This window comes from Phaethon aethereus (genome assembly GCF_964289735.1).
Source record: "Phaethon aethereus genome assembly, chromosome: 2".
In the NCBI taxonomy this organism is placed as follows: domain Eukaryota; kingdom Metazoa; phylum Chordata; class Aves; order Phaethontiformes; family Phaethontidae; genus Phaethon; species Phaethon aethereus.
In genome coordinates this window covers 95142007-95157711 of record NC_138582.1, presented here as the reverse complement: position 1 = coordinate 95157711, position 15705 = coordinate 95142007, and the positions used below count along the sequence as shown (strand labels likewise).

Here is a 15705-nt window from a genome sequence, read left to right as displayed (position 1 = left end):
GCGGTGCTTCAGCCAAGCCGTCTTCCTTCGGTCCAGGAGGGTGTGCAGGGCGGGTGGTGCTTTATTAAGACCTAGGGAGCACCAAGGACAATTCTTGACCCTCTGTCCAAAGGTTTCCTCCGTGCTTGTCTTTTCTGCTTGGTGACCTAGGCTGTGACCGGCTCGAGGCTCCCGTGTCAAATTCTTCTTAGCAGTGTGCAGTTCTGCTGGGAATATGCTCAAATCCATGGTTCAGTTTATTCACTCATCCAGCAGGACTACGGTAATGGTGAAAAGCTCTCGCTTGCGGGAGCGTCTCGTGTGGGATCGGTGCTCGGGGAGAGGGGGGCTGCTCCTCGCTGCCTTGCTGCCTCGGGGAGCTGGGAAACGTTTAATAAACCTGAAACAAGATGTTAGGCTGTTGTTTCTTTGTTCTCACCTTTTCGAGGACCATCATCTGTCTGGAGGTTGCAAACTAAGGTTTAGAAATAGCTGCTGTTGGGATATTATTTGCCACTTGGTTGATTAAGAGACCGCAGATTTGCGGCTATTGAGTTTCTTCTCTGTTCGTATTGTAAGTGGCTACAATATTATTAAAAATTTGCTAACAAATACAGATGCAGAACCCTTTCATCTGAAGCATCAAAGAAAATTAGCTCCTCTGACACCTCTTACACTGGTTTTTGTTTCAGCTGCTCTCATTCATTCCTGTCAAAAACATGCCAGTTGTGATTTAGATCCTGCCAAAAGAAAAGGGGCCAGCTGTTGTGAACAGCAGAGGTGTTCAGTTCGCAAAATATTCTTGCGATCAGCTCTGCATTTCCTCTAGAGCAAGCCACCTTTTTGGAACAAGGAAGAATCCGATAGATTTCTATGCAATCTTACTTTTTTGCAAAAATAACCAAATATTGACATAGGTTTGGAGAATCTGTTAATGGGGAGGTGGGAAGCTACAGGCTGGAGATGGAAAAAAATTTTTTTATACATAGCAGTTAAGATATATGAGGACGTATGTCATGGCAAAGCTTTTTAATCACTTTTTAATTGCATTTAAATTGTCATCTTTATTCTGAAATTAGTGTGTTCTGTATCTACCAGTTTCTTACGCTCTTTGTCACTGCTGTTTAGGTTTCCAGGGGCATCCTCCTGGTTTTGTTTCGTAACGCCGTTACTCACATACAGGAACTGTCATCAAAAATCAGTGTTGGCTGGGAGCTGCTGCGTGGCAGCGGCAGAGACGCTGCTGCTTTCTTCTGGAAGCAAGATAGATGGCAACTGCAGCACCACAAATGTGATTTAGCATTTCTTTGGCTTTATTACTCCGTAAATGGCAGGCGGCGCGGTGTGTTACAGGTTTCTTACACAGTCAGCCGCCTGTTTTGTAAGATGTTGTTTGTTTCGTGCCACGTAAAACGCAGCAAGTAACAGGTACTACGACGTGAGCAGAGGAACGGCGCGTGCTCCCTTCTCTGCCGCTGCTGCTCCCTGGGAGCCAGCTTGGATCCAGAGCGTGATTGCCGGCAGCGCCGCATCCCACAGAGCCGTCGGGCAGCGCGGAGTCTCCCGTGCCCGGAGAAGCCGTGCTCGCCCTTGCCCTGCCCGGCTCCCTGCTGCGAGCGAGCCCGGCCCCGGGCAGGGGCTCCGCTGCAGGAGCATGGTGCCCAGGCGGTGCCCAGCTCCTGCGGCCGATTCACGGCGGGTGAGCGAACGCCCTGCGTCGAACCTGAGCTGGCTCCACGTCTCTGGTCCCAACCCTCCGCCTGTGGGTAGCTGCAGGCTGATGGCAGCTGGGAGGAGAGCTTCTCCCGAAATGTCCCGACACAGCTGAGCAGTACCACGGCTGAAACCGGGTTGGTGCGTTACTCATTTGTGCCTTACAGGAGGGAGTCGGGCGTGGGGAAAGTAGAGAGAGGGAGGGTTGCACCTTGTGTTTGGGTTGGATTTTGGATGAGGGATGTAGCCATGATTACTTTTTTTCATGCTACGCCTCTCTGTGCGCGTTGTAGTGTTCGCAGCAGCAGAGGCTAAGTAGCGTATGCAAAGGCTGTTTTTCCTGGCATCACTTATAGCGCTATCCCGGTATTTGCATACAAAATGAATGTCTGATCTAGTTTTGGTGAGGAAGATACCTATTCTGATCAGATACCCACCTATCCGATGGCTCCATCCAGTAGATGGGGGATATCTATCCAGGCCAGAAGTGAAGAGTGCCGCTGCACATCTGGTGAGGGGCCATGCTGGCTGCCTGCCCTGGAGCCAGCCCGACGGCTCCGTCAGCTCGGGTTTTGTCAGTTCACGGATGACTGATTTGACATACATTAAAAGTGCTAATTAGATATAAATTAGATAGAAAAAGTGTGTGTTTAAAAGAGACCCTCACCAAACCTATGATATGTATGATATATGATAGGTACCTTTGCAGGAGCACCAGTGTCACCTCAGAGGTGTATTTTTGAGTAACTTTTGTCCTGCTGTGCTGTTGGGGGAAAATAATCCCATTTTTCTTACTCGTCCACTGGAGGTTCAGTCTATTACTGCTTTCTGCTTGGCAGTGGATTGGATTTCTCCAGAGAGGAAATTAGATTTTTCCTTCCCTTCCACTCTGTCTCTGTCCTGCGTTTACATCAGCTGGCGGTTGTCTGTGCACTGCGGCGCGCGTGATAACCTTTCCTTCCGCGCGCCGCTTCATTTGCTGTTCTCTCATAAGCTGCGTTTACACCTGGTGCTTCCTCCCTTACTGCTGGTGACAGCAAAGACAATCAAGAAAGGGTGCTCCGTGTCGAAAACTCAGCCAGGAGCAAGCGCAGGCTTAGCCCGGGCCATTTCAGCCGGCGCGGAATCCGAAGTGCTCTAATTGAGGTGAGAAGTGTACGTAGCCCGCAGGAAGGGCTCGCAGCTCTTAGAAGTTTGTGTCTAGTAACCACCTGGAAATTTAGGTATATAAGTAGATATGTTGGTTTTTATTTATTTGCTTCTCCCCCCAGCAGCCAGCTGCAATGGTGAAGGCTTGTCTGGGAGTTATTAATAGTTTCTGCCGCAGTTGTATCTGGTGGCTAGCCACAAGCCGTCTGGGGGGCTGTGTTATTCTAGGAATATCCAGCAAGATGATCTGTTTACAGCGGAGGGCAAATCCCACGGAGAGTGTTGGAGGAGGAAAGGGTCCCTGAGGTTCGAGGGAGCTTGGGAGAATTGAGAAATACAGCAGCAGCAGGGAGGGGGTCACCTCCCAGAAGTCTTCGGGATCGCCGTGACGGAGGTGCCGGAGCTCTTCATGCCACGAGGCTGAGCTCGGGGAGCACGGCCGTGATGGGACATGCTGGAAGTGCGGAGCAGCTTGGGGAAAACTAAATGCACTAGTATTTTTTGTTTCTTTCCTTTTGTACTTTGCTGAAAAGCAGAGTCCAAATGCAAAATCCTACCTTAGGGCCCCAGCCTGCACTTTACTTACAGCTGAGCGGCTGCCGGGGCTGCGAGGTAAGCACAGCCCTGGTGCTTTAGGATGTTACCACCACTGGGAATTTCTGGTGTCACGCATTTTACACCTAAAACCGTGTTGCCTGAGCTTTCCTCTGCTGAACTGATAACGTGGGTCTTGTTCATCTGAGTCTGATTGTTTGCCTCTCTTTTGGGATAGGGGAAGATCTTGAGGGGTCCTTGGAGGGAGGGAGTTAAGAGTGTTGGGTGTATAGTAATATGAGGGAAACAGTCAGAAGTCGTGATTTTTTAATTTTTTTAATGTGAAACTGTGAATGTGAATCTAGAATCAGACTGTCTCCTTGGGGATTTTTTTCAGTAGGAATGCTGTTGCCCAGACTTCAGGTACTTTGTCCTGGCCATTTTCTCCAAGGGATAGTCCCACATAATTACAGTCTTGGTGGCTCATAGGCAGAAACTGGGTGGAGAGAGAAAACTGCAAAGGCAGAAAAAGCAGTCAGCTTGTGGTTTCTGATGTAGCTAACACTTGGGCTGCGGTGCAAGAATTGCTTTGTGTTTTGGGACTGGAGATGGGTGAGTGAATGCTAGTTCAGGCAGTGTGATTTAACCTCTTTTTCTTCTCAATATATTATTTGCAAATGACTTACAATGTTTTTTTTCTTTAAATAAAAGTATTTGCTGTTCATCCTTGTGCAAATATTCTATGAGAATAAATGTCAGCCTTTGAAGACAAAAGAGAGGGTTTCTGAAATCTGAAACAGATTATTTGTTACCAGTGCGCAAGTGTAAGACCATGTGAGAAGGGATAGGATGTGGCCCTTAAGCCCTTCACGGCGATGACAGCTCATCTGGTGGGGTTGGAGGAGGTGAGACATGCAGGGACATGCTTTGTGGCAACATGAGCTGATGTTAACCCGGTGTTACTGTAGTCCTCCCCAGTCTCCTGTCCATATGTCCACTTCCTCTGGACAGACTGCTCCTTCCACAGCTGCAGGCAGGGAGGGTGGGAGAGAAGAGCCAGCTGGAAAGGGGAGAGGGCAGCATTGCAGATGTCAGGCCATGGCATACTTGGATAATTTTAACTCAATTTCCTGTCTCCTTTTCAGAAGAGGTTGCCTGAAAAATTGTTGTCAAGGATATCAGCCAAGGGGTTTGTCCATCCCAGTGCCCAGGGAGAGGAATCATAGAATCATAGAATCTTTGGGTTGGAAGGGTCATCTAGTGCAATCTCCCTGCAAGGAGCAGGGACATCTTCAACTAGACCAGGTTGCTCAGAGCCCCGTCCAACCTGACCTGGAATGTTCCCAGGGATGGGGCATCTACCACCTCTCTGGGCAACCTATGCCAGTGTGTCACCACCCTCACTGTGAAAAATTTCTTCCTTAGATCTGGTCTAAATCTGCCTTCTTTTAGTTTCAAACCGTTACCCCTTGTTCTGTCACTACAGGCACTGCTAAAAAGTCTGTCCCCTATAAGAAAAAGGCTTTCTTATTAGCCCCCTGTAAGTACTGGAAGGCTGCAGTAAGGTCTCCCCAAAACCTTCTCTTCTCCAGGCTGAACAACCCCAACCCTCTCAGCCTGTCCTCACAGGAGAGGTGCTCCATCCCTCTGATCATTTTTGTGGCCCTCCTCTGGACTGTCTCCAGCAGGTCCATGTCCTTCCAGTGCTGAGGGCTGCAGAGCTGGACAGAGGAGCTGTTAGCAAAAGCAACTTTCCCTTTCTGATCTAAAATTGATGTGCCCCTTGTCGCCAGTGCCAGTTGCATTTGCAGGGGGTAACCCATTGTCTGACCTGTGGTTTTATCGTGCCTTTCTCTACTGATGCCCAGGGGCAGCGACCTCCTGCACAAGGGAGCAGCTCTGCACGCAGTAGGGCTGAGCCCCCATGGCGTTGCAGAGGCTCTTTGTTAGCTCCTTCCTTGCCCACGTCCCAGCAAGTCTGAGGGCTCACAGTCATACGGTTGGTATGGCCAAGCCACGAGACCTCCTGGCCCGTCTGTGTGTCCTGTGCAGCTCGTGGGGTATGCTGGTGGGAAGAGTGACCTGGTCCCACTCGGAGTGGGCACTCTAACTCGCCCCGCCATCCTATCTGAGCTGTCTGTGGTGTTGGGATCTTCCTAAATTTTGCCAGGCACACCAAGATACATGATGGAGCCCTGTCTTTTTCCATAAATCCCAGCCATTTTGCTCAGCTGTTGGGGACAGTTGATTTTGGTGTGGAACAACCTAGAGCCCTGTTGTCTTTTGCAAGCTATTTCTAGGTTTGCGAAAACTACTTAAAAAAGCAAAACCTTTCTGGACTAATGGCCGTCTGCAGACACTCCAAAGATGTATGTGGGTCTGAGATATGCCACACTTCATCTACCTACAGCCTGACTCCAGAAACATCTTCCTTTCTGCTCCGCTCCCTGGGTTCTTCCAGGCACATCTATTTCCAGATGAGGCGACATAAATGGCATGAACCAGTTCAAGTACCGTAGTGAATTAATTTGCTGATGTTTATGTGCAGCTCCTTTTTGGCAAAACCACAGATGTGCCTGCAGAAGGACCTCCCAGTGCTTCATGAGCTCTGTGGATGGGTCTGCTTTTCTCTGTGAAGATTTGCTTAGGTTTTCCCTTATTTCTAACGAGAGTCCCAAAGGACTGCATCACAGGGGGAACACGGGGGAAGTGAGGGAGAAAAAATGAATCTTGTTTAAAGAAAAGTAATTTCAGTATTCCAGAACCTACTCAGGAGATCTCATTCGATCTGACTCTGGTGGTGTACTGTGGTATTGCAGTGTCCTCTTGGTATACCGAAAGCGTTGGTTTGAAAGTCCTTTTCTTGAGCTTGGCCTTTGTCAGTATGAACAGCCAATATAGCTGCTATGGTTACTATTCCCTTCATTAATATCTGAAAAAATTTCTCATGGGATTTCTAAATAACAAAGTGAGAGATCTTATAGAAGGACAAAGTGATTTTTTTTTTTCCCCCGAGGCCTCTAAGTAGGCAGATTTTGCGCAACCACACTCATCCTCATTCGTGCATGCTCTCACACCCATGCACTCTCAAGTACCGAGGTGTGTGTCCACGTGGTCTGGCCAGGATGACTTGTGTGACAGAGAGGACAAGAGGCAGTGTCCTCATGACATCCCTGAGGTTGTTCTTGACAGGCAACAACAAACAAGTTTGGGGCTGCTTTTCATAACCCTTAGGAGTTGATGATGTTTACAATTTTTTGCTTCATTCTTTTTTCTCATCCCTCATAATTCCCAGGCAAACTTAATGAATTTCAGTTCTCCTTTTTTTTTTTTTAACCCCATAGTCTTGATATTTTATGACTCCAATCCTGTTCTTCATCTTCTTGGTACCTTATCTGTAGGTCAGGTTGTTCCTCCTCCTCTTGCTATTTGAATGAAATCACGGGTAGGTAGGGTGCAATTGGCACAATGGGCATGTGCTATTCCTTTAACCCACGCTCTGCCCATCCTTCTGGTGCCTGCTTGTTTGCTCGCTTGCTCTCACACACGCATACACTCATACATACACACAGACTTTTACTCTGCCTGTGTTCGTCGCTAGTTTTAGTACTTCGGATACAAATAACTGCATGCAGACTCATGGAGTAGCGTGTCTGGCCCCAGACCAGAAGGAACCCAGTCTGGCTCCTTCCGTGGCAGAACGTGTCTCTGCGCATCCTGCACGTTAGTGCTGGGGTTACTCCGAGTGCATCAAACAGCCCCCAGAAATGCTTGAATCCCTTGTAAGAAGAGACATAGTTCACGCCAGCTCTCCCTGGGGCAGGTCTGCGGGCTGTGAGGCTGATGAACATTGATTTGGTCGTTGCTGTAGATGAAGGACGTACAAGACAGGGTCCCAAAGGAGGATTTCTGCGCTTTTTTTTACACCTTTCCCAGCCAGAGGTATATGCTGTGCAATGAGCCTCGTGTGTTCAGTGTCTCGTGTCTGTGATGCCCATGCGGCCCAGGCCTGCATCACACGTGTGGTAAGACAGTTGCCTTCAGGCTGGGTCCTACTGACAGCATGTGGAGCCGTTCTGCCACGGGGGTTGGCTGGGTCCGGCTTCTGCGCTTGTGATGTCCACCATTACTGGGTGTCTCTTGAACGGTGAGAAAGTCTGTCCCACGTGTCCTGGGCACGTCTGATTTTGCTGCCCAAGTACTGCAGGACTGCTTTGCCTACAGGTTTCAACTTGCCCATACAACTGCTTGCCTGGAACTTACGGAAATTAGGCATCTTGAGTTGGATCTGCTGCTCTGACCGTGCTGCGTAGAGTAGGAATGCTGGGCAAGGAAGCAGAACCCTTTCCATGCCTTTCTCCGTGCCTACACAAAGTTTTCCAAGCGGAGCAAACTGATATATCTGGGAGTTTTTGTTGTTGAGGGTAATTTCCATGGTTTGTGTGTACGACAAGGGTTTGCTCCGTGCTCCACAAAGTAGTCGAGGTGGAAACCTTTTCGGTGAGTGGGAGAGCTGGAGCTTTCTTTCTGGATTTGCCACGGGGGGATAAAGCTGATCTCTGCCTTGTAGTGATTTTGTCCAAGTCGGGAATTTATCACGTGAACTGGATGGAAGTTGTTGCAGCCGCAGAGGCCTCGTGCCCAGGTGCATCGTGGTGCGGGTGTGAGCATCGGCAGGGTGCAGGGTGCCTTTCCGAGTGCTGGGGCACAGGTGCTGGGGGGCTTGGCTTTGCTGGCAGAGGTGGGAAAAGGTTGACTGATAGATGCTTGCTAAAAACTGCAGTGCTGAGTCTTTTGTTGTATAAAATTGATGCCATAGATGTTGGAAAGTCAGTAGGCTGTCCTGATATGTAGAACATTTCAACAGAGATGTGATATCTCATATACACGGAGTGCCTGCTGATGTCACTTGAAAGTCATGCTCACTCAGCTACAGCAGGGATTTTTTTTTTTCTGTTCTCCAGCTTTTTTAGAGGAAAGGGCAAAAATAGATCATGTGCGGGTGATAACCCAGAGAAGACAATGGGTGCTAAATAATCTCTAAAGGTATTTCCTTTCTATACAATGAATAACTGCTGCATATGGAGTTACGTACTATGCACCAGTGACTTAATAGAATATAATTTTATTGCTTGGACACCTCTTTCTGACTTCATATAAAAGTTGTTCTCCTCTTGGTTGATTTTTTTTTTTTTATCTGATACTAACCTAAGCGGTGGAATGGAGATGCCAAAGCCTTACCTATCTAATGCAGACTTCCTGTTTCTATAGCAACAAAACTCGTCCTTGTACTTAATGAAGGAATATTGGAGTGTGAGTGACTGCGACTTTAAGGTTTAGAAAAACAAACAGAACTGCTTTATATTTGGAGATTAGGGAAATAAAACGGAATTGACCCCTTTGCATAGAATAAAAAACATAGCCTAGACTTGGGATACTTCATTAGTAAGAATGAAACCGTATTAATGTAATAAGGATCTCTGCATTTTAATCTTGTTTTTCTAATTAAAATGTAAAAAGCTTTTATAGTGAGTGAGAGTCTTTGGGGGGGAGGTTCCCCCCCCTTCCTTTTCCAAAGCTGCTGTGTTTGTGGTTAAGCTAATGAAAATTTGGGCTGCCTCACAACAGATACATTTTCCTTCTGTATTGGCAAAAATCCATTGATAGTTTTTTGTCACTGGCTGAAAAGAAAGGGGGGGAAAAAAAGCATGTGGTGTTTAATCCTAGGTTTGATCTACAAGCTAGTTCCTGGTCAGCTAGTTTAAATCTGTGTTACGGTGATAAATGCTGAACAAGCTACAGATGAGGGAGTGAATGAAGGAGCAGCTGTCATCTCTTCCTATTTTCTTATAGCTTTTCAATTACAATTTTAAGAATCATTAAATTCTCATTTAAAACAACCATAGGAAACATCCCAAGGAAAAGCAACAATGCTGATAGCAACATATCATGAATGTTTACGAGCCTATGTTTCTGTACCAGCGATAAGTACTACACAACATTTGTGGCAGGTTTATTGTGCTTAATTATTAATCTTTTGAAGTCAATGTGGGCAAATGGGAAATATGAAATAGGGGCTTCTATCGCACTCTTGCTGGCAAAAAAAGTGCTTGAGTGTGTTTCCACTTGGCAGTCCAATTTTTCTGCTATTTCTTCTGTGATTTTTTTGTTTGTTTCGTTTGTTGTTTTCTTTAAAGCTGTGATTCTGATGAATTCATCTTCATTTCTGAGAACTAAATAAAAGGTAGCCAGGGTTTAAGGAAGCTTTTATGTACTGAGCGCACTTGTCACAAGGCAACTGAGACAACCGATGATAACAGTGATGGTAGTAAATTGCCCCACAGCAAAAGGAAGGATGGAGGACAGGATAAGACAGATGGGAAGCTGGCTTGTTTGAAAGTTGATTGAGATCAGCTATTGCAAAACCAAAAAGCAAACCCAGAAACAACCCACTCAGCAAAATCCAGCTTGAAACTGGCTGAATCGTAGCATATTAAGCTGTGGGCAGGTGGCACCCCGTATGAGCTGGGAGCCGGTGTCCTGCCGAGAGCGGTGCCCTTCTGCCTCCCAGCAAAGTGACTGCAAAGGCACGCGGCGTCTCCGAGAGCTGTGAAAATGCTCGAAACAAAATCTCTGGGTTGCACTCACCCTTTGAAAATCAAGTACCTTACGATTTGGTAAAATGCTTCTCTAGGCAGAGACTGAAGGAAAGCTGGCAATGAGGATAGAGCAGGTCTGCAGGAGGTGCAGTAGGTGTATGGAAGTTGCGACGTTCAGGCCACGGCCAGCTGTTCATGAGCTCCTCTATTGCTGCTGGGGTATCTGAAGCCTAAATGCACGAGGAGACAAGATTTATGCGATCGTGCGTAACTTTGGCCAAAGGTCTTGAACGACATTAACTCCCTGGAAGTTTCGTAAAGAGGTGCTCTGTGGGTGCCTTTGCTGGTGGGGGGCTAATGCGTTCACATGTGCTCTGTGTTTCAGGGATAGAGCTCTGCCCTCCTGGGCACCGGTTCATGATCACCATGGTGGCGAGCTTCATCGAAATGGCGGGGCAGTTCCTCATGCCGGGGCTGGCTGCCCTCTGCAGGGACTGGCAGGTCCTCCAGGCAGTCATCATCTGTCCTTTCCTGCTGATGCTGCTTTACTGGGTGTAAGTATTTCTTCTTCCTGTCGGGTCAAAGACAACATGAGCTCCTGATGCTGGACTTGGGAGGTGCTTTGCTGCCTGGAAGCATATCTGCTTCGCTACACATATGAGCTTTTCCCTTTGTTGTTTGTTGCATTTGCTTTTTGAAAAGATTTGACTTGGAAATAAGAAATAATAACTTTATAATTTGGTGTAGCACAAACATAGGTTGCATGCTGCTGCATGGTGGGAACCTGGGAGATGGTCCTCTTTCGTTAAGCTTTGCAGTACTTTGTATTCTGGCTGTCACTTGCCCTTTAAAGATGAAAACAATTCTTGAGAGGGTGCCCCTCGGCCTAGCTGTTGTCACATCGTGGCTGCGTAGCTAAATTTTCCCTGAAAACCTGTATTGTGGGTCTGGGCTGTCACTGTCGGTTTCTTTGGTCAGGTTTAGCCAAGCTAGGAAAAAAATAACATGTGTCAGCTCTTGAACAAGCGCCCTTGGATGTCTGGTGTGTGTGAGGAAGCCAGCCCTGAACTAGACTGCCTGCTCAATTTTTGCCCTGCTTAGCACACGTGATGTCGAAGCCTGGGTGGCCGGTCTGTGCCGGGCAGTGGCTTGGGATCATTCCCGCAAGGAATCCTCCCCTCCCGGCTCCTCCTGCTCCTCTCTGCCCGCCACGCTGGCGGCACTGGGGCATCGCTACGCCTGTCCCGAGAGAAGTAGGGTGGCTTTCACCTTGGGGATGGTTCCAGGTCCATCCCCACCAGGACTTTATAAACCTCCCAAAAAATCTTTCTTTGATGTTCTGTCTTAATAGTGACACGCAGTGGCGGCATAACACAACAGAGGCTTATGAGAGCGCTGCTGTACAAAACCGTAACACTAAGAACACGCTAGATTGTTCATTTTAAAGATAACACTAACAAGATTAAAATATTTCGTTGCTGTACACTGAGAAAAATGAGGAAAAAAGGCCACCGTACTGTGCAGGACCAAGTTGTTTACGTACCGTGAGGGGCCGGGCTGCTAGCTCTAATGCCTGACAAGTTGCAGCCTGTAAAAACTTCTTACAGTATGTAAGCATTTTTAAGTTATATATTTTTCTATTAATGCATGAAGGCCTTACAGAGTTCTCCTGTATTCATGTCTGCAACCCTCAGTGGGGATTTCTTTGCTTATCCCTGAGGTAGATGTGCCGCAGCTTGGGCTGAGGGCAAAACACAGCACACAGGAGAAAGTTACAAGTTCTTTGAAAGATAACGGCTTTTTTTTCCTCCCTGTTTTCCAACATATAACGTCTAAATAGTCTAATCTTGTCAGTGTTAATCTTGGTGATGAATAACCAAGAGTGTTCTTGTTAACGTGCGATACTGTTCTCCCAAACCTGCCATATGTTATAGATGGCCAAACACGTTGCAGGCCTACTCCAAAACCTCCTGTTGGGATGCCCACCAGCTGAAATGCCTTATATCCACCACTGGATAGAACCCAATGTCAAGCATAATGTTTGCAGATATTTGTGTCCAAAAGGACAGTACAACACATGAAGATGCCTAACGAACGCGGTAGACAACATGGACAGCAGTAACCCCTCAGCACTCTTCTGGAGGTAGCATGTTTTCCAGGTGTCTGAGTCAGGGTCTCGTATGTTCCTGTTGGGAGGTCGTCCTTGGATGACATTGAAACCAATAAGAAATGCTGATATTTATTTCCTAATCTTCAAGAGCTTTGTGGCTTTTTGGCTGGACGGGACAGGCAGACCATGCAAGCAGATCCCCCTTATATAATGTGTGATGTGACAGCTTGATAAATAGTGGTAATAGCCAAAGTAACAGGATTTGCATTGCTCAGGGTTTTTGCATTTGCAGAAATGGACTCTGGTAAGGATGCCCGTTTAATTATACTGTCAGTACAGCACGCACTTTTCTCTTAGGCTTTTCTCTTGCATCTGTTGCATATTCTCTGGAAAGTGCTACTGTTTTATTGCCTCTTTCTTTTCCTCCCTCTCTTTCCCCAGCATTGTGTTGGGGAACAGAGCGTGAACCCTCAGCGTATGTTACAGATGAAGGAAGAAAACTACCTGATTGTAATAAAAGAACTGGAAAACTGCACTGCTTGTTAATTCCCCATCATGTACCCAAAGCAGTGAGTTCAACAACAGGCGCTGTGATAGCCCCTGCGCTGCCTCTCCTCCTTCCTCCTTAGTCTCTTTACTTCCAGCTCCTGCTGCGAGCGCACTGTCTGCCCCTCGGGCTGGGGCTGAGCTCTCTCCCACCTACAGATTTGCTCTGCTTCCAGCCATGTGCACATGGCAGGCTATACTGTCCCCGGGAGGTGGGCAGCTGAGTGCATTGGGATGCTGGGCATGGACGAGGGGAAAGGGGGAAGCAGCAACTTTGTCTAGGAGGGATGGGCTGGTGGGCTGGGACACCTGCAAATCAGGCAGATGCCTTTGCTGAGCTCTCAGGTCATTCTGGAAGGGCAGAGGGGCACCCACGTAAGCCAGGCGTGAGCACAGGGCTTGGTGACAAGCGTATAGAAATAAGCTAATAGAAGTTAGGCTCCTTTCAAAGTGTATGTGTTAGAGCCATGAAGGAACGGGAGCTCCACTTACACAGAGGCATTAAAAAATGTGTTCAAAAAACGTGTGGACGTGACACTTCAGGACATGGTTTAGTGGGCACAGTGGTGTTGGGTTGATGGTTGGACTTGATGATCTTAAAGGTCTTTTCCAACCTTAATGATTCCATGATACTATGATTATTTCCTGTACCTTGGATACAGGAAACTTCTGGCAGGACCAATGCCACGAAGGTCAACAAAGGTATCAATAATCTGCAATAAACTCCTGCTTCACTCTAACCAAAACTGAAGAACTGGGAAGAGGAAGCCAGTTCTTTTCTGATGCTGTTAGATAGGATTTACCCTTACCAAGACACAGAGTTTTAATAACTGGGCTTGTTGCCCTGGGGCAGACCCCTGATTGACACGCTACACCCTTTCCACAGGCATGGGTTTGCTCTGCAGTTGGACAGGATCATGGTTCTCCTTCCAGCTATGTGTGGTACTTGCCTGGCCTTTTTCTGTCTGTCAAGGCTTCTTCTCTGCTCCTAGGATTTCTCAGGCTTAGGATCTTTTTTCCCCACGTCCCTCCCACTCTTCCCCCTCTCCTCTCCCAGGCAGCAGCTGTGTAACGGGAGGTGAACATTTCTCCCTGCTCACCCCCCGTTCTTTTCTTCAGCTGCTGGAGGCTGGTCCTTTCCTTGCTGATGGAGGAGGTAGAAGACTATCAACTAGGTGTCCACAGTCAGCTCAGCCTGGTGATCTGGGCGACTGCCCACCCTCAGCAGAAAGCTGTCTCAGCTTCATTTTTATATATATATGTATATATGTATAGTATTTAATGCCAGGTGATGAAGCACGAGGTTGTGACCAAATTTCTGTGCAGAAGTCCACAGGGGCCAAGGGATTGGGGTTTTTTTGGTTTTTTGGGTTTTTTTGGTTTTACTTTTGAGTGATGGTGTTTGGCTTGGCAACAGAAGGTGCAACAGTAGGTGCGTACAAATGACCCTTGACAGCAGGGTCCGTGCTCCACAAGTGAGCACGTCCCCCTGCTGTGCCCCATAACCTGGGCTCAAAGCAGCCCAGGGGTTTTTAAAGGTCCTTAAATGAGCCTCCAGCTGCTCGCGCTGTATAACGGAGCAGGCGAAAGACCTGAGGCTTAAGCACGTTCAGCCTGAGAAACCCACAGGAGCTGGAAGGTAGAGACAGCGTTCGTCCCCGCGGTGCCCACCCCTGCCAGCTCTCTTCCTTCCCCTGGGAGCGGGTGCTCGCCCTACGGCTCGTTGTTCGGGACCTGTAAGCAGGCCGTTCAAAAAGTGCAGCTTTTAGGCTAGTGGCTGAGACTGTCCCCTCTCCGGAGCCAAGCCGGGGGGCAGGTTTGCATTCAAAGAATTCTTAATTTTTCAAAACACGCTTTTGCAGTACAGGACTTTCTGCAGGAGGATATGCCCAAAGCATCTGTGCAGCACAAGGGGTAGTAAATAAGCTGTCAAGCTGAATGGCTGTCATCACGGCTGTTAGATATTTTTATTGCCTGATATCATTTGGATTGCAGTCTGCCTGACTTCTCTCCTTTTTATTTCTTCTTCTTCAAAAAAGAAAAACCTTTCTCTATCCGAGATGGAGGTTTCGCTAAGCTGTCTTCCACATTGCATCAGCCTTAAAAGATAGTACCAAAATGGTGCAAGTGCCTGGTCCACTGCGTAGAAGTATAAGAACTGAGGCAGCATCCACAGCAAAGATGACTGCTTTGTAAAGGAATTTTGAGGTTTATTATATATTTGGACCTAAAATTAGTTGTTAAATTTGTTCTTAGAAAGGTCGTTTGGAAGATTAATCAAAATGAGGCCTAAACAAGGAAGAAGAATATGCTTGGAGTAAGATCTGAAAGTTTTCATATCTATAGATGCATGGGAGGTTTTGTTTCTTTGTTTTAAGATCTAGATACTTATTTTGGTTTTGTATTAAAATAAACTCATCTGAAAAAAAAAGAATAATGATCAGTTAAGCTAATGACTCAGGTGAATACTCAGCACTTGAAGGAAACAATTGAATGGAGAATAAACTTTTTTATTTTGTAACTCTGTGTGCATGTGTATATTTTTAAGGCAACTCAACTCATATAATATTGTCTTTGCTAGGGGAGACTTTTAGAGCAACAACTGAATGTCATTTGGAGGATACGCTATACTGACCTGTGTAACAGAATGGTTTGAAGTCTATATTTGTGGGAGAAGATTTCTGACATTAAATTAAAAATTTAAAAAATATGTTCCATTATAATCCTAAAAAGTAATTCTTCTCTTTCTGCTCTCTGTCTTTACAAGAGAATCCAAATCACTTCTGTCAGCTATTTTCCTTCTTTGGTCTGAATTACCACATGTTAACTGCACATCTCATTCATTCCCTGCTTGGCAGCAAATGTCTATTGCAGACAGTGCTGCCTCCTTCTCCCACTCCTTTCAAAATTGTATTAACAGGCAGAACGCCTCTAATGTGTTAGAAAATTCTAGTATGTCGTATTTCTAGGTGATAGGTTAGTTCCTATATTATTTGTGAATAAGTGTAAAAGAAAGTGTCATTAATTTGCACATTCTGAATTACGTAGCTCATGAATGGTTAAATGAGCAGCTAA

The 15705-nt window shown here is 46.8% G+C and overlaps 1 protein-coding gene across 3 annotated transcripts in view; it reads left to right on the top strand.

Annotated features, from left to right (window-relative positions):
• The window catches only part of SLC22A23 (solute carrier family 22 member 23), a gene marked incomplete at its 5' end in the record, with an annotated part of 96010 nt that overhangs the window by 51682 nt on the left and 28623 nt on the right, over positions 1-15705 (top strand). For all 3 annotated transcript variants that reach the window (XM_082015462.1, XM_082015463.1, XM_082015461.1), the window contains one exon: positions 10360-10528. In XM_082015462.1, coding sequence (XP_081871588.1) covers positions 10360-10528 — 169 coding nt within the window. The remainder of the gene's footprint in view (positions 1-10359; positions 10529-15705) is intronic.